Source organism: Parasteatoda tepidariorum, chromosome 10 (assembly GCF_043381705.1).
Source record: "Parasteatoda tepidariorum isolate YZ-2023 chromosome 10, CAS_Ptep_4.0, whole genome shotgun sequence".
Lineage (NCBI taxonomy): Eukaryota > Metazoa > Arthropoda > Arachnida > Araneae > Theridiidae > Parasteatoda > Parasteatoda tepidariorum.
In genome coordinates, this window is record NC_092213.1 from 67,156,582 (window position 1) to 67,182,414 (window position 25,833).

Below are 25,833 nucleotides of genomic sequence, written 5' to 3' on the forward strand. Positions count from 1 at the left end.
CATTCAAAATTTCATATTCGAAGCCACTTTGTTCCAGCTCTTTTGTGGTGAGGCTTTTAAATTGTTGACAAAATTATCAAAAATTCTAAAAGCTTTGGTTTTTAAATGTCTCCCACTCTAAAAAACATTTTGCAAAAAGTGTAGTAGTTGGCAGGACTGTTTATGTGTTCATATGTTTAATTAATCAATAATGAAATAGGTATTATATCATGTTAACTTCTTTCTAAAAGCTAAGATGTTAAGTAGTGTGAATTTTTAACCCTTTGCACACCGATGTCGTCTCAGAGGCGCCATCAATAGTAACCATTCTAAAATTGAACATTTTTATAATTTAATAATTACATTAACTACAACATTTCAGGAATTTTGAAAATTATGTTTAAATACCCTGTGATATATTTTAACACGTTCACGCCGGGATGACCAACCGGTGGACCATATTTTCAGCACCGGAGTAATAACTGGTAACAATAAATTTCATTTTTTAGTTTTTTTCCGGGAACAATAAAAATCCATAACTACCAATTGTTTTTAACGGATGCAATTTTTATATTGAATTGCTTCTTCGCCGCGATAGATTTCCTTACAGTGAATTGTTATTGATGAGAATAGATTAACTCCTCCCGATTATTATCTAATATAGAAATAGTTCTTCTACCAGTATTTTCACTTTTCCCGGCGTGAACGTGTTAAATTAATTCAGACAACATTTTAAAATACAAGGAGTGCAAAGGGTTAAAGATATTCAGAATTAATGTGCCAGTAACAAACAGCTGGAAAATAAAATCAAAAACACAAAATGTGAGGAAATGTAAAACTGAACATTTTATTTTTACCATTTTCTAATTTAATTACACCAAAGGAAAAACATGAACACTCTTTGGATGAGGAACTTGACAAGGATATGAAGGATCTGAATAAAACATCTTTACCACAATATTTTACTCCTTTTTTAAAGTCCTGAAAATGTTCAGTATCTGGTGGGTGTCCATCAATATATATATATTAAATTAAGTCTCAAAGAGGCTCTATACTCTCGTAAAAATTCATCACAGTTTATTACACAGAGCTATTCCCCAAAATTTCAACGAATTCAGAGAATTGACGAAATCACAATAGAATTTTCTTTACTATATATACATTTGGAATGGAATTTTAAACAAAGATATCTTCGCGGGCAATACTGATAAAGGAATGGGTACGCAGTCATAAGCACCTGAAGTGTCAGTAAGTCCATTATAAATAAATTGTGCTAGATTTGAAAGCAACTTAGATGGAAATTCTCGACATTTCCCTGAAAGTAGACAATAAGTTAAAACAGAAATTTAAAAAAAAAAATCACAGTCGAAAGTCTTCACTGCTGGTGAATTGAAATCAAATCATATACCGTCCTATTTGTCAGAACACAGATTTATTTATAAATCGGGAAGAAGGGAGATTTAATTCTATGACATCACAAACATCTCTCATTTAGATAAAGAGGATTGTTCACCTCATTGGCACTGATGTCAATAATTTCACAAGTATTTATTAGCCCACAGGAGATTTATAAATTTAATTTCAAGATGCAGCTGAGTTATTTTCTAGTTTCACCCTGTGGTGATGGTGATCTTCTTTTTCACAATGCGTGTCCCTATCTTGCGCTGAAAGAAAAACTTTGGGACAATCATCAGTAGGGCAGGGTAATAGACTAGGTAGATGAGTCCCTTCGTAATGGTCCTTTAGATGGGCAGAATCAGCAAAGAATCTTTGACAAAATTTACAGGGAAATCTACCGTCTGCGTCCGGCTCTAATTCGGATTTCAAAGTCATAGGTTTCCTCGTGGGTCGACCTGATTCCTCTTTATCAGGTGAAATGGATGATGGGGAGGATGATTTAGGCCTTGGACTTGGGGTGGAACTTATGGAACTTATAGGGGTGTCGTCACGACCGTCTGAGATTCGAGTAGCACTTTCATGAAGAGAAGAACCTGATGTGGATGTTGTTGGAACCATGAAAGCTGGATGAAATGGATTCATTACACCCAGAGCGCCTGCTGGTCCTAATGGATTGCTGAATGGTGTAGATGGTAAAAATCCTTCACCGAATCTACCATGATAGATGTTCAGAGGTAGATTTTGAGGGTCATAAAGTCTCGAAAAATAGTCATCCCTTAATCCGATTCCTGGGTGAGGATAAGGAAATAGAGAACTTTTATCAAAAAAGTGGCCTTTATCGGCTGTTGTTGATAGAAGTTTTCTGTGTAAGTTAAGATTCGCACTGTGGCGATCTCGACTTCTCTTGGAAGGAAATGCTGCATTACAGCCTTCAACGGTGCATTTGTGCATAAGTTTTAGATGAACGTTTTGATAGTGAGTTTTTACTCCGAAATGGTTCTGGAATATCTTTCCACACGTGATACATCGCCTAGGATTTTCCTTATCCACCGGTATGTCCACGGTGCCAATCATGGAAGCATCACGGTATACCGGTAGAAGTGACATTTGGCCATCTTGATCGGAATCATTGGATGACATTCCGATTCCACTACTTGGAATCGATAAAGGGATTGATTGTGATTCAGAAGGTGGTACGTGAGAGCGTCTCTCTCGTGTAAGATCTGGAATGGTTGTTGAAGAAGGAGTTGAAGCTAAGCCAAGTCCAGGTGCGTGGTAAGATATTCCAGTCGGAGGAGTAACATGCTGGGAGAAACTGGACTTGTGGTTTAGAAGTCCGGTAAATGCCCCTAAAGACAATGTCTCCAAGTACCGTAGAGGACTTTCAGACACCTCTTCAGTTTCATGATTACTTTTGATAACAGGATCCTTGTGTTTAACAGAAAGATCTAGTGATTTCATTTCCTCTTTCGATTGCATTTTGTCGATGCTGAAGTTTGAAACAGCATGAGATGTTGCCATCGGTGACTTTCTTTCTCTCCTTTCATCTGGCTTCGAAAAGGTCAAGACAGGTGGGGAGGAATGATTTACTGATGTAGACATTGGAAGAGAAGTTGGTAAATATGAAGAAGTGGTGGGAATAGAGCTTAAGTCCTTCACCAATTCCTCATCTTTGGAATCATCTTCCATCATATCTGAACTGCAATCATCAGACTTAGAAAGCATACCATTATCGTCCACAAAAGTGTCACTGCTGCTATCATCAGTTGAAACATATTGCAAATCATCATCACTTGTCACTGTGGCACATTTTGTTGGATTGAAACTCTTCCTCTTCCTTACCCCTTTATTATTCATAGTAGAATTTCCATTCTGGTCTTCCTTCATAGAGAGATCGATGCCTTCGTCTCCGTCGTTACTTACATCACCGTTAATATCATACCTTGGCTGTTTGGTAAGAGGCAGAGCTTCATCTGGTGAGTTATAACTTGGTCTTGAACGGTGTGAAAATTGGAGACCTGGATGAGAAAGACCACCGTCTGGAGATGAATCATCCATTGTGCTTGATGGAAGGTTCGTGTCCATTTTCCCAAAATTCTCAGACTGGGAATGATTTCTTCTTTCACCCATTTCTCTTTCAGACGGTAAAGGAGGCGGTAAAGATAACATATTTTTATTGCTGCCACCATTGCTATAATTCATAAGCGTGGACGGCGGTATAAGTGGAAACGGTAAAGAGCTACGTCCGTCGTGGTGAGATAGCTTTCTTCTGAGATTTGGCGTGTGAAGTTTGGGATTTGGATTGGCACTGTGTCTATTACGACTTCGACGAGAGCTGAACATCATATTGCAACCATCCACTGTGCATTTGTGCATTTCGCGCAAATGCACAGCGCTGAAATGGATCTTTAGAGCTCCTTTATCACAAAAAGTTTTCAAGCAAACATGGCACTGAACTCGTTTCTTCCCTGTTGCAGGATTCGTCGTCAATCCACTCAACATGAGGGGATTCCATCGACGTTTCATGGGATTCGCGGACTTCCTCAAATGTCTCACTTTCTTCGCAGCGTATATTGAGTCCAGGTGACTGTGGCCCATCATAGAAAAGCTATGATGCGTCAATGTAGGTGGGTGCTGAGAAAGATTTATTGCTTCAGAATCGTTCTCCGATCCTTCGTCGGTGGCGCTGAAATCGGATGTCATGCCGAGTTGGGAAGAGTTGTTAGAATTGGCGTATGTCTCGCTCAGTGTAGTCGTGGATTGTGAGAAGAAAGAGGAAGTAAATGTAGCAGACGTGTTCATTGATGTATTAGCGGTTGTGGGAGATGGAAGGGGTGTAGAATTTTGGTGATGGGTTTGATGAGGGAACTGGAGAGTTGGAATGTCTCGAACATCAGGGCTGTTGTTTCGATCTCTTCTGTAATCATAAGGTTGCATGTTTTGAAGTTTGTTTAATGGAGATGACGACAGAGGACTATTCACAGGGGATCTCGGAACTGGAGATAATGATGTCGTGGAACTAAAAAAGATGAAAATGTATTTATTATAACAAATATTTATAAAAAAAGGAAATGCAAACACAAATGTATTTCTACATTTTAAGTTTAAATTAATTATTTTGCCCCAGATCTTTAATTTAATTAACGAACAAAAACAATGAAAACGTTAAATATGACCTATTGTTCTATAAATATTTATTATAACAAATATTTATAAAAAAAGGAAATGAAAACACAAATGTATTTCTACATTTTAAATTTAAAATAATTATTTTTCCCCAGATCTTTATTTTAATTAACGAACAAAAATAATAAAAACGTTAAATATGACCCATTGTTTTATAAATATTTATTATAACAAATATTTATAAAAAAAGGAAATGAAAACACAAATGTATTTCTACATTTTAAGTTTAAAATATTTCTTTCGCTCTAGATTTTTATTTTTAATTAATGAACAAAAATAATAAAAACGTTAAATATGATCCATTGTTTTTGGGCTACTGGAAATGGCTCATTACTAAACTATTCCATAAGTGATTGAATTAAATTCTCTTCAAGGATTTTACCTGTGCTGATAGTTAAAAAAGTTGCCATTATAAAACTGAAACTAGTGACTAATGTTTGAAGCAAATTAGCTACATTTTATTACTAGTATCTTAGCTAATTTTCGTAAAAAAAATATCTATCCTACATATTTAACCGCTAGTTATTTGTTCTGATAGTCACAAATGCATTGATTTTCTTATGCTTATCGATAAAATGATCTTCATCTGCACTCTTAGTTTTATCAAAGTGCTGTTCTAATTTATCAGAACAGAATCTCATGCTAATTTAATTTAAAATTGTGCAGTTTAAAAATGTTTTCTAATGTTATAATTGTAGTTTTATTCACTTATATATCTTTTGAAATGAGATTATTAGCATCTAAATTAAAGAGGTCCCGTAAGTTCACAATTTAACGAAAAAAAATTAGTTTCCATTTAGGTTTAAGTCTTGCCTTAAAATATACATTAAAAAGACTTTATATCTAAATTTATGCATATCCTTTACATTTAATCCACCAAATTACACATTAATCATGTTGCGTATATCTTGCCACTTTCTAATTACTAAGGGCGCATTTTAATTTTAATATACTCAAATCTAATATTAACCTTTTATCGGGAGAATTTATTCTTGTAATGTTACGTTAAAATAATTTTAAGGCTGAGATTGATTTATAAAAAGAAATTTACTTGGATTATTACCTAAAATTAATTTGATTTTAGAAACCTTTTTTTCTGTGGTAAAGTGTGTGGGATTTTCAAGATTTTACTTGATGTAAAGAAATGGTCATAAACTCAAACGTATGTGCTTACAAATAACCGAATTTATAAAATTCTGCGTTAGTTATTACGAATAAACTTGATGAATAATGATCAAATGCATGAAAGCGTAATGCACAAGAGAAGATAGCTTGATTTTGGCCTCGCTTCTTGACCCCATGCGGACTTTTACTGTTACCTATATTTAAGTAAAAAAAGCCCTTTATTGGTGTTTTTTTGTTTTGTATTTTCTGAAGTTATCAGCAAATGGTCGCACAAATCATAGGCGGTAAAATAGTATCCCACACAAATTTAAAAATGTAGCGCGGTGCATAATTTCCAAGCTTTATAAAGTCAAGTTAAATAAATGAAACTCACCTGACACTTGATGCAGGTTTATTTGGTCTACTTTGCATAGAAGATAATGATACAGAATTATGTGTAACCGTAGCTGTGGATGAAGGCAAGCTGACACTGGGTGGTGGTGGAATGATGGGGGGAGGGATGCCTGGAAGCAGACGACTTGTCCTTTGGATGAATCTTTTGATGTCTGAGTCAGAGTATTCCTTTGAGGTTTGGATGGCTTCTTCCATTCTCTCACTCGTCTCTTGCAGAAGAAGTTGTTGTGCGATGGGTTTCGTCTCACCGAATCGAAGGAATTGTTGCAAAATAAGAGGCTCCTCTTCTCGGCTGGGAATCGTCCACTTTTCCAAGATTTGCCCCCGAGTGTCCTGAAATTTAAAATGTCAAAATTGTTACATAATTGATTGAGTTCAAATAAATTTGAAGGATGATAATCACGGAGCATTTATTTTTTTCAAGAATCTAATATTTAATTAACTATAATCTTGTCAACTAATATTTTAAAATAATTTTTAATAAAAACTGTAATTATTGATACTCGTAAGTTGAAATTCAAAAAAATTAAGTTTACTTTATTTGCTATTTCCCTTCCACTGTATTGTGGGTTGGTAGGATTTCAAGGTTATCATTTATGATAAACTAATCTAAAAGTGGAGTTTTATTCGCAAAATTTTGAATAGAATAAAATATTTTGTGCTTGTGATAAGAATTTAGGCTTGTATTTTGTGCTGCTTTCCTCCAATATTTGTAATCTAAAAAACCTTAAATACATGTTTTACAAATTTGCTTTTATATCTTTGTTTAAGATTTAAGTGGACGCTACATCACAGGAGAAACTATTTTTGGCAAATTCTCTTTATCTTCCATAAGTAATTTAAACACCTAAGTTCTGAAAATCGAATTCAGGTGTACCTGAAGTAAAGTATGAAATTTCAAACTGCTAAGAAAAAAATTTAAAATATCCCAATGCAAGTAAATTATAAGAGGATTATTCAGCACTAAGTTGAGGAGAAGTTCTCCAATAATTTGATTGCATTTTGACATTTTGAAAATATTTATTTTTTCAAAATTTGAAGCCTCATGGCTTACTCTAAGTTTGTCTGAATTCACTTTTCTCCTTACTTTAATTTTTAATACACCAATAATAATAAAAATAGTAATAAAACAGAATTTACGATTTAAATTTTCGTCAGTAGTATAGCGTTCTCTTAACATTGCATTAAGTTATAATTAAATCTGAATGTTTATTGTGTTTTAACTATTAAATGATTATTATTTTGAATTACTTATTGACTAGATGTCCTTTTACATTTAATATTGTGCACATACAATGTTGTTTTATGTTACCATCTACACATAAAATGGCGATCTCCAATTGAGGACCTAGTCATTTTATAAAATGCCTTGTATATTTAAGTAAAGCATGAAACATGGTAATTATTATATGTTTTGCCTAGCCATTATATAGAATGTTCCATACGTTTTTCATTGGTCATTCTATATAATGCTTAAGCAATGAGTGAAATATCAATAATTTCATGCTTTGACTGCCGATTTTAGGTGTTTCATAGTATTCCGATATTCATACCTTGACAGAACGATTATAGTATCTTTGAAATATAAAGTGAGTTTTTTGATAATTTTTTTTTATCTAAACACAAAACAACAATTGTAGTGTTCCTTCGGAGTTCAGGGACTTATTATATTAGTGTCAAATGCTTATTAAAATAAAAATTATATTTCTGAAGATGAGCATTATTCCTTGAAGAGAATTTAAACTGAAAAAAAAAAGAAACTATGTAATTGTCAATAAAAAAATTAAAAAAACTTTTTAAATTCTTTTAATATTTTCAATTGATTTCGAACGACCTTAATCACTCTCTTTTAACGGGTTAAACACAAAAATACGAACTCCTGCTGCATATCAAGAATAGACTTATAGCAAAGAAAAAACTAGATTTGTATGTACGCTTGGATGTTCAAAGAAGAACACTGCGGTAAAAAAGGAAAATTTTTGCTCCAAACTCAAAAGACGCACTTCACGGTCCGCCGCCCACCCAAACACTAATTAAATTTGAAGTATTTCTACCTGCATTGTCAGCGTACCTCAACCCTTTAACTCAAACGATTATTTCCTAGACGCCTTTGCCAATCGGCAAAATTCAATGGTTGTCATTTTTAAAACACTTCCTTAAGTTCGATTCAATGGCTGTCTAAATAGCATAATGAATTTTATTTATTTCAACGAGAGATGCTGAAGATAATAAATAAATAAATAAATAAATATGAGCTCATAAAGAGTGGGTATTTCAGGTGGTTATTATACCTTCACTTTATACATTGATATAACATTTACCTTCAGAATGTCTTGTTTATTAATTCAATAAGAGAAATCAACCATGATAAGTTTTATGCATGGGATGATACATTAATTAAAGACTTTCTTTATGCCTGCAATTCTATATTTATGGTGCATTTTTTTCTGATTAATAACGAACAAAGTTACAATGGCCTGATAAAAAATTATTGCTGAAATATTTCGTTTAGTGCATTTTTTTCTTTTTGGTTCAAAAAAATATAGCGTAGTAGAGTCACAAGCTCATTTTTCTTTGTTCATAACAATCATAGCGTAGAAGAGTCGCAAGTGTACTTCTTTTTTTGTTGTTGTTGTTGCTCAAAACACAAACATAGCGTAGTAGAGTCGCAAGTGCATTTTTTTTTGTTTATAACAAACACAGCGTAGTAGGCAATGTACAGATTAAAAAGAAATGAAAAATTATCTGATATCTACATATAGTAAATTATATATAATATATTAAATGTTGCTATATATTTAGTGCTCCTGTTTATTTCGGTTTTCGACGAATACTATACCATAAAGTCACAGTATACATATAAAATGAAAACTCGCCTGAAACTATATATTTGTTGCGTTTGCTTATACTATTATGCAGTGTAATCGTGATAGCTTGGTAAAAAATTAGCCCTACGGAATGTTACATTTCATGTATATTTTCAGAATAATAACGAACATTATATTCACAATATCTTGATCAAAAAAATGTCTGAAATTCTCTATTTTATCCATTTTTTTTTCTGGTTAATGGCGGACATTATTTTGAAAAGCCAGAATGTCTTGATAAGAAAAAGAACGCTTGAATACTTTGTATTTAGTGCATTTTTTCTGATCAACTAATTATTTCTCAACCACAAAAAGTGGCATATTTATGAAAAGTGGTAGTCTATATTTGTTTATAACAAATGGATATTACTTTCTGTTGCCAAACACTTTAGTTTCAAGAAACAATGTGCTTTAATTTTAGCTCCAAATATATATNTATATATATATATATATAGGAGAGAAATTAAAAGAACTTAAATTTAAAGGTATAAACTCATTGCTTTTCCCCCCTATTCGTTTCTTATTTATTTTAAGTTTTAAAAGATTGCAGAAATTCTAATTATAAACGCTTAATCATTATAGTAGCATCTAGAGCGAAACAAAAAAAAGAAGAAAAAAAAAGAAGGAAAGAAAAGCGTAAGCATATTTCAAAGAAAAGACCGATGTATTCGGTCATCGTAATGAACTGTCGCCAAGAATGACATGAAACATGACACAAACTACGTTTTCTTTTCCTCCTTCATTAAAGAAGCAACGAATTAAAATGACTTACGTCTAGAAAGAAAGATGACACTTATGACCGATTAGTCCTGGAAAAAGATTCCACGAATAAGGTTAAAGACTTTTCTAAAAACTAGCGTTTATTTAAGGTAAAAAGAAACTGATTGACATCAAATATTTAAAAATATTCTCTGAAGTGATTTTTAATACTTATTAGCTCCGCAATCATTTAAAATCTGAAGAAAAATGTTTAAGAGGCACTTATTTCGGACATTGGGAGACTTGAAAAATAAGTCATATAAATAATAAATCTAATAACCATTAACCCCTTGGGGACGGGTGATTCAGAAAAGCATTCGTACAAAAAGAGGATCAGGACGTAATTAAATAAAAAACGGTAACTTAAATGTAGTCGTTTCTAATTTGACAGACCTACTTTGCTTTTACTTTAATTATTGTTAGTTTAATCATACATATAATCAATGTTAATTCAAAGTATAACTAAATAGTTTTATTTTGAACAAAGTAATGGTGAATTAAATAAATAAAACAATTCTAACTCCGCCCACAAATAATCTGCTAAAGAAATACTTTGATTACCAGTTTTATCTTTTTATCCTGGTTGACACGGTTTTATGCTGGCACGTATTTGTGACAGTCGGCGCGAAAGGGTTAAGGAAATAACAGAACGACGTAATAATTTTTGATCTAATATCGCGCACTATCATGCAATCCAAGTTAATTAAATAATTCTTAAAAAATTGAGAAACTAAATAGTAAAATATGCTAATTAATTTATGCAGATAATATTTACGAAAATCGGACACAAAAACGTAGTTTATTTAAAGAAACATACCTACTAACTAGGAATCTTTATATATTTAACAATACACTTTTTCAACTAATAAATTAAACTATAAATAAAAATGACAAATTTTTTACTCAGAATTATCATTTGATAAATGAGATTAATAACTGCCTGCAAATTTTTTGATTCGTTTAAATAGTTCCAGATACATGGAAAGGAGCTAGTCAGGATAGACGTCAAACTTTTGGCCGCTATCCTGACTTGACAATTAAAACTATATTTTCCAAATAACGGCTACCCCCCTCACCATTATTTTAGAATCAAGAATCCAAATTTCTGTTTCTGAATATGTATGTTTCTAAGTACATTTTTGTATCTGATTTCATAATCTAAAGTGAAGCTTTCCCAAATTAACTAGCATATTTAAGATTAGACCCTCGAACTATTACAATTGCATGTTAGAACGCGAAAATCAGATTTAGAAATCAATAGTTGTTAGTATATATTGATCAGCCTAGTGGTTAGAGAATCGGATTTCAGTCCGGAGGGGCCAGGGTTCGATCCTCGACTCCGCAAGATCCACCGAATACATGCGACAAACGTGATGGTAAAATCTGTGTTAAGTTCTGTGATCAGTCGCTGAGTTGTACTATGGGTACAGTGATCTGTAGAAAATTTCCTGTCTAAATTATGGAAGTGGCCTCACGAATGGGTGGTACTGCCATCTATCCGTGGGGTTTTGAGCTAAGACGTACTTTCACCCTTGTGGGACTTTCTCGTCAAACGAAAAGAGCACCCTCCTGACTTAATTCGGAAAAGGCCGACGGCTGGTGAGTTGGCTTGTCCAAGTGTCATTACAAACAACAACAGAATGTTAATCTCTCAGAAAACCGTATGTTTATTCAGAGAAAGGACGTTTTTCTGTTTGATTTCGTAACCTAAAATATAGTCTGTACAGATCAATTAACCTGTTTAAGATTAGACCCTTGAACAATTAAGATTGAATATTCGTACATGGAAATCATATCATTAAATCTATAGTTATTAGAAAATTGTTTTTTTTTTCTTTCTCGTTGGATATATAATTAAAAACAAAGGGGGGGAAAAACGGTTGTTTGATAAGCGTTTCAAATATTCCGGCAGTAACGGAAACTATTAAATAATTAAAATAACATAACCGACAAAGCAAGTTATTATCTTAACTTACAATGAATAAGACAAAAATTCCATTGAGAAACGTTCTTCTTTCTCGGAGTCTTTCTAGAACAAATGGAAGACATTGGAATAATGTCATCAAAGTGTCACTCAACATGAAGGATTAGGGTCGTGATAGAGTCTGCGAAATCATCATCTGTCATTTGGATCCCTTCCCAGAGGTGACAGCAAAATGTGCCTCTTTTTAATAATACGAGAAGACACAACCCTTTCCCAACATATAACTGATGAGGCATTAATGTCCTTTCTTTCTTTTCTTTTCTTCTTTTTTTTTTACCCCCAGTCCTTCTTTTTTTATGAGATTCCTTGACTCACGCAATAGAACTCAATCAAGAAACCATAAAGCTGTACGAGAGGGACAAAAAAATGTTCGAAATTTATTTACAGTTAATAGTTTTAAACTAGATGGATATCTTTAGTTTGTCCGTAAAAAATAACGTTAATATATCACTCATTCGCTGCAATAGTGCCACAACTCAAAAAATCAAGTTTTGAGATAAATGGGTTTAAAGTTTTCACTGTTAAGCAAAATGCATAAGAAATGTTTTAGTTTGCTTAACCGAAGATTGCCTTCAAGTTAAATTATGCGTTGTGCTAGTATTGCTGCTGAAAGAAGGTGTATTTTCATATTTGCACCTGTTCTTAGTCCTAAACGCGTGTTTTTTTTGAGCTGTGCCACTATTGCAGCCCAAATACAGAAATGGACATACTGGAGTTTTGGTTCTATATAAAGGACGATTCCGCTGTTTTGTCCAGAGCGAAATTAATTAATTTCTGAGTAAATCAAAACAGCGTGAATGTAGCACAAATAAAAATACAGAAATGGACATACTGGAGTTTTGGTTCTATATAAAGGACGATTCCGCTGTTTTGTCCAGAGCAAAATCAATTAATTTCTGAGTAAATCAAAACAGCGTGAATGTAGCACAAGTAAAAATACAGAAATGGACATACTAGAGTTTTTGGTTCTATATACTTGTCCCTACTGCCTTTGTTATTATAGAACCGAAAGTATACTATAACGATTTCTGTATCTTTATTTATACTTTATTCATGTTGTTTTGCTTGACTCATACGTAGCATAAAGTATATTCTATCCTTCTTAGGATAATTTTTTTATACCTGTCAAAAAAGTATTTTATATATACCAGTCATGGTAGTCATTTTAATAAATCAAACTTTTTGAACCAAAAAGTCAAATGTTACACTAGAAATTTTCGTACGGTTAGAAAAACTCATTCAACACAAAAGTCGGTAATAGTTGGCTATCCCAGCCTTGTTATAGTAAACCCAAAATCGTTCATTTATCAATTCATTACCACCATCAATATAATTTTCATTAACTTAGCTATCTCACTTTCCCAAACTAAAATTTTAAAACTTTTACTGAGTGCTAGATTACTAGATTCAAATATTTTCGTAAATAAATGCTGTCGACAAGAATATTAAGAAACTTTTTAGGGATAAAAAAATCAATAGATGACCATTTTTAGGACCAGTGGATGTCCTTTACCCCATTTCTAAATTGATGGAAAGAATGGTAATGATCCGTGTCTTAAGACCATTTAAGCAGGCCATTCTCCTTGTTCCTTAAACTCATCTACACCCCTATTCAACCCTTTTTTCCCCGATCTTTTATCCACTGTTCATCGGAAATAGATCGATCTAGTTCCTCCAGTTCCCCACTGAGTAGAGAAGACGACATTTCTTGAAAAAGATGCTATTGAGTCAATCAATTGCCATGTGTAAATTGAACAAGATCAGAGTGATATAGGTTTAAGAGATTAAGGAAATGTTAACAAAAAAGTGTGGTCGGTTAAAAAAAAAAAGAGAGAGATAAAGCAGACAAATAAAATGCTATGACGGAAAATTTTAAAAAATTTAAGAGAACAAAATTGATGCATTGAATTCAAAATTGATGCTATGAATTACTGAGTTATAAATCTTCATCCATGATTCAAGCATTTCAATCTTTGTCCATTGCACAATAACTCCTTGAAGTTAAGAGGAGTAGCATAAAAACATCTTGTAACCAAGAGGAACCACTGCATGAAGCTATTTGAAATCAGGAACAATTGCAAAATCAGAATCACTTTGTATTCAAGATGAGCTATTTCTTGAAACTTCGAAAAGTCAGGAAAAATTGTATAAAAACTTCTGATAATCAAGGTCAGCAACTGCCCAAAAACATTTTGCTGCCATGAGGAGATATAGCATAAAATCTCTTTGCAATCAAGACAGTCAATCCTTATCATAAAGACTTTTTGCAATCAGGGATCATAACGTAAGAACTCATTACATTCAATAACCATTGTATAAAAAATTCTTGCAATGAAAAGTCATTGGATAAAAACTCAATATAATCAAGAGCCATTGTATAAAATCTCATTGCAATCAAGAACCATTGCATAAAAAATCTTTGCAATCAGAATCCATTGCATAAGAATTTATTGAAACAGATTTCAGTGACTTGAACAAAAACTCACTATAATCTAATCCATAATCATAAAGGAATTATATACTTTTTTTTATTTATCATAGTAAAAAATATTATAAACCTATAAGGGAAAAGGTTTCACGATCTAAGATACTTCAAAGCAAATTATAACAAAAAAATTTATTGACTCATTTATGTTATCAGAATAATCTTACTTAAACAATCTAAAAATTCTATGTTCCACAATTATTAGTCCTATGAAAACTAAAAATGATATAGTCATTTCTTAGTAGAAGTCACGGATAAAATTATAATTCGGTTACTAATTCTGCGTGAATAAAATATTAACAATTACAGAAAAGAATTGCACATAGCTATAAATGAAATATCATACCTGCAGTATGTATCCTCTGTTATAGTCCTCGTAAGTCCATCCAAATCCGTGAAGGACATGGACGACTTCTTCCTGCTGAAGGACGCTGAACAACCTGTCTAGTAGAATCTTCAGTCGGATGGGCATCGCCTCTGTCCCGTACAGCATCAGGGAGGCGACGTCAAATGCGACTGTTGGTTGAACTACTTCGACTTGATGACAGTTGAAGAGGTGACGAAAGCCCAACTTGTCCAGTGCTACAAGAAGTTCGAAAAAACTTAAATTTAGAGTTTTCAAAATTAATATGCAAACTACACAGGTTCACTTAAAGTAGTTAATATTTACAAAAAGTGGTGCTTAAGTTTATTGCAAAGTACGAAATTTCATAGCCAATATTCTACCATGGTCAATACTACTTAAAATACTGTACCTTCTAAACATTGGTAGGTATATATATGGGTGTTCCTGTTATCCGACTGGTATTCTAAAATACGCTTTAAGGTAAAAAACTGTTGAAGACCCCTTGATTAATGTATGAATTTATAACTCCATTACTACGAAGCACAGAATTTCTCAACGATGTATTGAAATGGGTTAACATAGTTATGAACCCAAGATTAAGTCCCCGACAAAATTTTAAGTAGTATTAATATTTGTTAAATGCAATAAATAATTCTTTCTAGAGTAAAATTTAAACTGAAAGCCTCTATAGTTACAAGCCACGATTCCTCCAAAAGTAAAATTTCTTATATCAAAATGTGCCTTGAAATTTTTTTTCCCAAGTAGGTCAAGTTTTTGGAATTACAGCTAGATAACAACACAATACACAAAAACATCTTAGCTCCTCTACTAGAAAATCGTACTAATTTTTACCAAAAACGTTATATTCAACAGTTTAAAATGTGACTTATATTGCCTTCAAATATTCCGTATATTGCTTTCAAATATTTTATATAATGACTTCAAATGTTCAGTACACTACCTTCGAATATTCTGCATATTGCCTTCAAATACTGTCTATGTTCAAAACTAAAATAACACCTTTACCAACATATTACGAGATCTTGAAATACTGTAAAATTAATTATCTAAAAAAAAATTTAAATATGCCTCCTGCTTATTTCATTGCAAAATAACTTTCACACAATGAACGATTTTCATTCTTGTCACATGAACATAATTGAAGTCATTTACTTGGGCGTCCATATCTTATTCACCAGTTCACATCAAATAATAAAAGTGCAATTTGGCGATATCATTTTCACATATTCATTATGACATCACCTTGGATTTCCCCAACTGAATGAAAATAAATAAATAAAAGTGTCAAAAGCGATCCATTTATCATACATTTAAACAAAACAACAAAAGAACCGAAAAAACTAGTTTTTTCCATGCACATCATTCACTGTAATATTCAACTAAAGTATTACTGTTTTGTTGATTGCAGTTTACATCTCTCTGCCTTCTTCCTCTCTGGAATATTTTTTACAAAACTGTTGGCGGTCATTGTTATTAAATAGTGTCAGTCAATGTGCTGACAAATATCTTAGGAGCAAGAGTCATGGATTTATACGAACGGAAACTCGTTACTCAGGGTTTCTAATGTGCAGGTCAGCACCCAAACGGTACAAGAACGGAAAGATTTTGAAGGCAAACCACGTATCATTTATTCATCAAAGAGAATAATCGATTTTGATATCTGGCAACGAGTTTTAATTTTCCTAATCTGAGCACGACTATCTGACTGATTCAATCATAAATCATTTAATCATGCAGATTATTTTTATTCCTGGTGATTTTTTCTCATCTCTGAAAAGAAAATTCGAATAAATCAACATCATATCCGTTATTGAGCATTGATATTTGTTTGAATAGCTTAGATTGGAACAGAATAAAGGCAAGCAAGATTTTTAAAATTTTTCAGAAGAGCGTTTGTGGAGTGGGAAAAAACGTGATTTTCATGTTGGCAATTGTATAATTCTATGTACTTAGTGAAAATTCATATCTATGAAGCCAAAACCTTGCATAGGGTACAATAATATTAAGGAACAATTTCTACTTGAGATATCACCTTTGGAAAAAATGTCGCTTATTGTAAGGCCATAGCGTTTCAATTGATTGACGTAAAAAAAAAAATTAAAAGAACAATCTGAAAATGCTCAGCTACATAGCAGTCTTATAATAGTCTTTATAACAGTCTACTTGGACTCATATACAAATTAATGCTATTGTTTGTCTTTTGAAGTATGCATTCTCTGAAATAGTACTCTTTTCTCTTATACTCCGTTGCAACGAACTATTCTTATTATTTATTTATAATTTTTAATACTTAACTCTTAAAATTAATTTTTGAAAATATTAGCAATAATTGTTTATAATAATTGTTTACAATAACTTAAGACTATTGTATTAAAAACTCGTACACATTTGCTATGAACATACAACTGGTGTCATCTATGTAGTACAGCTTTCAGTAGTTCTGCTTCTATAAAAATTAAGAAGCCCCGCTCAAAAAATTTTAATTCATCAAAAATAATGATAATCACTATATTTGGGGAAAATTATGTCAAAAAATATTGTGAAAAAGAAAATGTCATGCATAGTAATTATTTTTTAATAACAAAAATACGCATAAAATTTCAATAAATAAGCGAATTTTCAGGATTAAAAGCCATTGCACAGATATATTTTAAACAATATAAACACATTCTGCCAATTTTTTTTCTATTTTTACAAACTTCATCTGAAAATAAATTTCGCTTGGTAATAACTTATAAATAGAACAGAAAAAAAACTTGAATCAAGACCAGAAGCTAAATAAAATAGCGATAAAAATCAACCGCCCTTAATATCTCAACGATAGGCTAAAAACATCCCATTACTCAATTTTTTCTCCACTCTTAATCCCCTTGCCACTATATAAATTTCACTCTTTTTATCTTGTGTTTGATATTCTTAATAACGAAGCTAAATAATAAAATAAATTGAATGAAAAAGAATAAAATAAAATAATAAAAATCAACAATCTGATTGATGAATGGGATATAGAAGCTCCAGCGTTCATTTTCCCTCGGTTCAATTAGTATTGACTTGGGCGTTGTCCTTTAGTATTGATCAAGCTATTAAGAGTGTCGATGCCACCGTTTAGAGATAATTTAACAGGGGGGTTCTCGCAGGGGGAGTGGGGGACGTTTGAGAAAAAAAAGTTTAACTTGTGTGGGAGTTGGAAGTAATAACTATATACGTTTTAGAGAGAACGTAACGCTGGGGATCAAGCAAAGAAATAATACTCGGAGGGTGAATCACATTGATCTATCGGTATGTCAAATAAACGATAGCATTAAATTGTCTATTATGAGTCCAAGCTGATCAATCAATGTGATAAGACAGTCGTGAAATAAGTTTATTCTTATTTAATGTTTTCAGTGGCGTTCACTTGAAAAGTTGAGTTACTCCAGGATCTGGGGGACAAACAATCAGCATATTATGTCGCATCAAGCAGCAAAGAAAAATAAGCTGAATAAATAAATTTCGGTGTACCAAAATTACGAATTTTAACAATGACAAATTAAATAAATAATTAGTCTTCACTTCGCATAATTTGAATTTCAAACGAGAACACTATTTGTCTAATATGAGTCCAAGCAAATCAATCAATGTGATAAGACAACTGTGAAGTTCGGTAATAAATTTATTCTAATTTAATTTTTTCAGTGTCTTTTTATTCATAAAGCTTTTTTAAAATGTGAGTCCATCATGAACTACATACAATTTTTAAAACCTGAGCTCCCAAACTGGAAATTACAGCTCTCCGCAGGCCTTTAACCCCTTGGGGACGTGTGATTCAGAAAAGCATTTGTACAAAATCAGAATCAAGTTGTAATTAAATAAAAAAACGGTAACTTAAATGTAGTCTTTGCTAATTTGACAAACTTACTTTGCTTTTACTTTAATTACTGTTAGTTTAAAAAACTGTATAATCAATGTTAATTCAAAGTATAACTGAATAGTTTTATTTTGAACAAAGTAATGGTGAATTAAATAAATCAAACAATTATAACTCCGCCCACAAATAAACTGCTAAGGAAATACTTTGATTACGATTTTTATCTTTTTACCCTGATTGATACGGTTTCATGCTGGCACGTATTTGTGACAATCGGCGCGAAAGGGTTAGGGGGTTATGAAATAACAATTTCCGGAAGCAAATGTTCTTAAATTTTCTTCAAGCACTTAATCAACATTTAATTTAACAGCCTTTTTATACATAACATTGATTTATTTAAATGTCTCCCATGGCACATATTATTTTAAATTGGATATTAAAATTAAACTTTGCTATCACATTAATTATATAGAAAAAATATCAGACTTATGTATGGCTATGTTGGAAAGTATGCAAAAATGCATGTGACAGAAGTAGCATTATCACACAGGTGTGATTCTTACATTTCACATAAGCTGGTTGGTGTCGTGTCCTTGAGTGTGTAAAACACAGCCGGCTAACTCCTCGATGTCAAAGGGCGGGGGGGATTCCTCAAGCCGAGCCAGAGATTATATAGTGCATAAGTAAATTGAAGAAATTAATTAATTATATTTTAAATTTCTTTTTCAAAACTGGTAGTAAAATATTTTCTTTTTTTATGAATATGTGATTGTCTCAAAGAAAGTTAATACAATCAATGGATCATCAATAAATCATCTATTCAATATGTGCCCTTTCATAGTCTGAACACAGCATAAATACACTGAAATCTCCTTTAACAATAGCTTGGGCAGTTTCAATCCAGATACCGATGTCTGGCGAACAATCCGACAAACAAAAAGATCTTGAAAATATATTCAACTGACATTCCATCTAATTATAAATAATTCATAACTGAGATAGCTCACCACTTTATTTTAATTGTATTCCATCTTCTGGGGCGAGGGGCAAATTAGTATGGACCCTGACCGGTCATGTCTCCGAATAAGCCACACCTCCCACTAGAAGGAAAAAGTAGTGACACAACCAGGTCAAACAATAAGAGGAACCACCCTCACCTTTTGTAATCGACACTTCGACCCATTGCTCAATTATTCCTTGATTGCTGTGGGAAAGGAATCCTTATTTTCTCTTTGTCCACAACAACAAGAATGAAATCTTATAGAAGTGTGTCGCTGAGCAATTAGGAAGACTCTATGCATATCATTGGAAACACAATCCGTGGCAAGTTTTGTTTCACTTTCAGTAATTTAAAATTTAAAGTATAGAAACCATGAAGTTTCAAGTACTGAAAACAAATCTTTTTCAAAGTATTAAAACGAATTTTTGCAGGATTGCTTAGATTAGATTAGAAAATTACAATTCGCCACGTGGCGAGTCAATAAAAGATAGTGGCGACTTCAATTAAATAAACACCTGATCACTTTCCCCCATCTTTTTTTCTGAAAAGTGTTTGATGATAAAGGTAAATCAAAACAGAAAGACTCTGTAAATAAGAATTTTCATTAAAATGTCCAATGTCTCATATTCATTAATATGTCTAATGTTAATGTCTCCAATCAAAATTTTAATTTTTCAGAATCCATCAATTTGTGATGCAATAATTCATGTGGAAGGAGAGTTCTTTAAAAATTCACATATTTCAAAATTGTAAAGCATACATAAAATGTGTATTTTGTCACCTCAAATATTTTTAAATAAAGCTCTTTAAAGTCGGTATGTTTAACTAAATTTTGTCATATTTATATTGTTTTGATTGTTAAATTTACTTTTTGTAGCCGTAGATTATTTCTAAAATGATTTTTTTAAAAATTAAATCCCTTCTTCCGAAACTATTCCAATTATATATCAATTACAAAAAAAAAAAAAAAAAAAAAAAAAAAAAACTGGCTTAAAATTTTTTCTCTTTTGGATTTTAATTAAGTGCGTGGATAAAAGCCTGTTTGTTTTTAAGAAGAAAAAACAACTGGGGATTTTGACAGTCAACTGTACCAAAAAGAGAAAGTAAAACTTCTCTTACGAGCGCTATAGCTAGCTTCTCCTTTATCAGCCTATCAAAAGGGTGAAGAAGCATTTTCAGGGGTCTTAGGGGAAAATTTCTGCAGAAGTGACGCTTGATGACAAAGCTTACGTGTAACATCCTTGCTTTTGTCAAGGTATGTACTCATATGGATATTTCATTTTCAGAACAAAGAAAGTTCCTTGTTTATAAATATTTAAATTCTCATTGTTTTTGTCCACCAAATTGTTTTTATACTACACTTTTATCACTGATTTACCGTTCTACGCAATTAGAAATTTACATAAGAATCCATATTGAACCTTTCTCAGAACCTGCAGTAGAGCCTTATAACATCCATATTGAAATTTACACATGAATATTTTGAACTATAACGCCTAAATTTGCAAAGAACTTTGTAACATGATACTGTGGTTCAATTTTAACAGAAACATGGTAAGTTTTAAAATCTTACTTCTTATTATGGTACGAGGTAATGTTAATATGTTTTAAAGTTGAGAAGATTTTTTTGAAAGTGTTAATCAGTTTTTTTAACGACTATAATCTTTTAATAATAAATCTAAACTTTCTTTTACTTGAATTGCATGTACTGTATTACATTGGGAATACTACAATACCACTTTGCACAGTTATTTACAGTAAAACCGAATTCCCTTCAGGCTATGACGTTTAAATCTATGCAAGCTAAATGCTAAGTCTCACAGTTAACGAGATCAACACTTCTTTGGAATAATCAGACCCGTCAAAGCGTAAGGAAAGGAAAACAATGACAAAACATTTCGTCAGCTTCACTCAGGGTGTTGAAAGAATTGGTGATTGTTTGACCAGAGAGGGGGTCATCAAAGGGGAGGGAAAGGGGAATTTCGATGTCCACAGAGTCCTCAATTCGGAAGGGACGGACGAGTTCATTAGCAACATCAATGGAAAAGATGGTCAATTGGATTTTGGGGGCAGCGGAGAATTGTCCAGGGAATAGATAAAGGGAAGAGAAAACGTTCTTTTTCTACCCTTTCTTTCCATTTGGAACTCTTTCTCTCAGACTCACAAAACATCCCTTGGGGACGATTCTTGAATTAATTAAAGACAAGAAATCTTTTGGCAACACAATATAGTTGTTTCACACTTCAATGATATACCGAGATTTGTAATGAAGGTTTATTAAGAATCATTTTAAAACTGATATTGTTAGGGTATGAACGATTCGACTTTCTTTTTTATCAAGTCATAAATGTTTTCTTAGATTTTTCATAAAGAGTAAAATAATTAAGATACATAGTGACCCATAGAAAAAAACATCAAAGTCTTAACTATTATAACAAATCTTGTTTAATAGCCATTCGATTTCATTGCCCCTCTTTTTAATCGACTCTTATTTAATTTACTTCTAATACAATTGTATATTATTTACTTATAATACAAAACTTTTCAATCTTATGAATTTTTAGGTATTGTTTAAATGCAAAACGCTTTGAGGTATGTATAAATGACATTAAATGTTTCTTGATATTCTATTATACAGGGACATTACATTTTGTCATATTAAAAAGCTATATGTAACTGACAATGTCGACATTCCGTAGAGTACCTAGTCATTGTATATTGAATATCCGTATGGTCATTGAATATCCGTAGGTCTCTCATTAGTTATTTAATAGAATGCTTTTCGACAATTTTTGCAATAATAATAATTTAATACTTTGCCTGGCAATTTTATAGGCATTATATGCAATGACCTATCCATTTATAAAATACCAGATTTTAGATATTAAATCATAGACTAACCTGCTATTTGTGTTCATCCCCATTCACTTATCAATGGTTTTAAATGAATGGTGCTATTTTTATTTTAAGTAAACTCCTTCCTAATAAAATAACTAAAAAACACTACTCTGTCTCTGAAAACAATTAAAAGTCCGTTTATGATTTACTGAAAGGAATTTATTTTAGTTCCTTTTAAAATTTCTGACAAGTTCAAAATGTGTCAGTCTTCTTAGAAACAAACAATTTGTGAAATAACTTTTATCCTAAAATTTTTAAAAACTAATGTATTCCACCTTTGAGTCATCGGCATAAACATTTATTTAATCTCTGCATATTAAAATGAACTAATTAATGCACGAGCAAAGTCAGTGGAGTTAATTCATAAATACATTTCAATTAAAAAAATACTTTATGGGATCAATTCCGAATTGATTCTACAATTAACTGCTGATAGATGGTATACATTCCGAATAAAATGGAAGCCTAGTAGACACATCCTGAAAAATACTAATTGTAAAACAATAAACGTTTGGTCACAAAGGAGTGGCTCTTACCAAACGACCCGCGCTGCAGGCGTAGGTGGATGCTTTCACTACATTAGAGATATATTTGGTCTTACCTTTGTGCATTTTCGTCATCGAATGGGTTCGTGTAAGAACAGTGTAGACAAAAAGATTAATTATTTATAATTGTAAAAGAAAAATTGTTCATATATAAGAAGAGCACATTAAAATGAAGGCCGCGTGCTTACACTATTAATTGCATTAAATAAAAACTGGATCGAGAACAAGGCCAAAGCTATTCCATGTAGTGTAGTACAAGACTAAGATGGCGAATTCAGATTGTGCACCAAGAATAAAGTTAACCCTTTGCGGTCGTATTAAGTTCGTACATGGATGTCATGCTGGTCGTGAATCGTTGAGCGAACAGTAATACATAACATGCAAGATTATGAAGGAAAAATAAACTTTATTAATTCTTTTTTAAACTTTAGATATATGTAACGCAATATTATGTTTTAATTTTATGTAAAAATTGTATTTTATAGTTCTCCATCGCGTGGTATCTTTCTTTTATAACAGTCTCCAATATGATGATCTGGTTTTCGAGAACATGTGTCATAGAAATAATTAGTTTGGCGTCTTTGGCTTTTAATTTTTCTGTTTGAACATATAGAACAATCTTTACTCTTTTCATCGTCACAGTGCCTCAATATATGTAGTTTGCCATTAAGCGATGGCTAACATCTTTGCTGTGGTGGCTGAGAGCAGATATACGACTGGAACGATAAAAAAGCGTAGGTGGTTGAGAGTAGACATACGACCGTAAAGGGTTAAAACTATTAACATGTTCGTGCGCCATATTTTACGGCTAACTCTTTGTATATTATGCATAAAGTTTGTATCAATCCGTTATGTTATTTATACTTAAAGTTGCACTAGAGTTATTGGTTTGAGTTTTATAATGTTGAACAAAATAGTTTTTTTTAATTATTAACGTTGTATAGAATAATGGTTTATTAATCATTTTAATGATGTTGCACAGGTGTTAATTATAATAGCTGAAATTATTCAATAAATTAACAAGATTACAAATGGTGCACAAATATCAGCATTAAATTATTAATTCATTCTTGCAATAATTTTCGTAGTTTACCCTTTAAACACAGATTATAGCTTATTTTCTGCAATAAGTAGAGATAATGCTATAGTTTTATATCAATTAACGTTGTATGGAGAGTTATAGTTTTTTTAGTTAATAATATCACATATTATAACACAGTTTTAGTTATTTTAAAGACAATGCAAAAAAGAGTTTTGTATTTATTTTAGTTAAATTTGAACACAATGTTAAATGTGACTTAGTTATTTTAATTAACACAAGAAATTAAATGCATTTTGAAAATATTTTTTTGTGTTTTGTGTGTTATGTTTCCACTAATATTAAACAAAAGTAAAACTTGAGAAAATTCTTTTGTTGTTGATTTTATTTAAAGTTAAATTTACGATTTGTGTTGATTAACTTATTGTTAATTTTACTTTTGCGTAGTTCGCTATATCTCGAGAATTTTTTAAGCGAATTTAAAAATGTTTGCCTACAGTTATAAAATTCGTTTATCCAAAAATAACTCCATGCAAAAAATAACTTTTAGTAAATATTTATCATTTTTTTACTATTTTATTTAATAATAGTTAAACAGAAATTGAATTGTAAGGGATACAATTTTTTACATTACTTAAAAAACTATAATTTTTCATGGCAAAATACTAAGTTTGAGCGAAATCGGTCAAATAGTTCCTGAGAAATCAAATTTTAAAAAAGTCGTACTTTGTCAAGGATTACATGCCGGCCATAGTTAAACGATTCTTTAAAATAAATAAATAATAATAACAAAAAACGTTGATCATCTTTTCAATAATAAAGAAGTCAGAAATGCACTGTATGCATTTATTAGATAATAATATCAAAATTTTATAATTCTGTAAACCTGAATCTACAAATAAGTGTCACCATAGTTTGACTCACTAATAAAATATTATTATTTATTACAAATGACAGTCGCAATATTGATCCAAACGCAAAGAGTGGGTCTGACACCAAAACTTACTATTCAGCACATTTTAATATGATTAACCGATAATCCTATAAACACAATATCTATAGACTAGGGGTGTTGGTACAATAGTGATCTGACTTGTGTTATATTTATTCCGAAACAAACCCCCTTAGGCTGATATATAGGTTGGGGGGGATGAACATGATGTTGAATGAGGGAGGACGAAAATATCCTGTCCGTCATACAGATGGCCTCAGGACATCGATGATGTATCGCGGTTTTCGGCCCAAGCTTAAAACCGGTAATGATCGCGATCCCACCCCTTCCCAATTTAAGTCGAGATGCCGGAACCGAAGTTGCTGAGTGTTGGGCACCCCCGTTCTTATGACCCCAGTGAACCCTTCCTCGAACAAAAGAATAAAAAAAAACCATAACATGTATGTAGAAAAGATTCATCTAGATATAACCTATAATTTAAGACCAGGCCATCGGCACTAATGAAGTGTGGCCCAGGTATATGCGCTGCTCGGGTTGACAACAATTTTTGCCCCACACCAGGTAGGACCAGCCCCACCTGTTGTTTAGACGTGACAGTTGGGGATGAACGGGGGAGAGGGGGTTCGCGTTCTTCTTTGATGGCAATTAGTTTTCTCTTTAGAACATTTTTTGTGGACGGTCCGGCAGCTTTGTTTAGGTCCGGTCATCAAGGTGGACTCCGCCTTCTTTTTTCAAGGTGTCTATGATTTATAGTGAGAGGCGCGCCTTTTACCTTTGCTTGTTTTTAAGGAAAAACATAAATTCATTCGGATCTAATTAGCATTTAGTGCATTGCACAAAATTGTCTTTTAATAAGATTACTCCTCTATGAAGTAAATAAGGAATTCTAGCTATTTACCAAAGAATTTAAGAGACAAAAGTTATTTCGATGGCCGGTTCTGAAATCTAAAAGAATTCTATATCATTCAACCAATTCAAGGTTGCTCCTAATATATATATATATATATAT

General features: G+C 32.1%; 1 protein-coding gene across 2 annotated transcripts in view; it reads right to left on the reverse strand.

The window, feature by feature from the left end:
* Nucleotides 1–802: 802 nt before the first annotated feature.
* Nucleotides 803–25,833, reverse strand: part of LOC107447159 (zinc finger protein basonuclin-2) — a 150,570-nt gene continuing 125,539 nt past the window's right edge. For both annotated transcript variants that reach the window (XM_021146543.3, XM_071186389.1), the window contains 3 exons: nucleotides 14,523–14,758; nucleotides 6,062–6,414; nucleotides 803–4,396 (listed from right to left, as the gene is read on the reverse strand). In XM_021146543.3, the coding sequence (XP_021002202.1) occupies nucleotides 1,561–4,396; nucleotides 6,062–6,414; nucleotides 14,523–14,758 (3,425 nt within the window). In that variant the 3' untranslated portion in view covers nucleotides 803–1,560. The remainder of the gene's footprint in view (nucleotides 4,397–6,061; nucleotides 6,415–14,522; nucleotides 14,759–25,833) is intronic.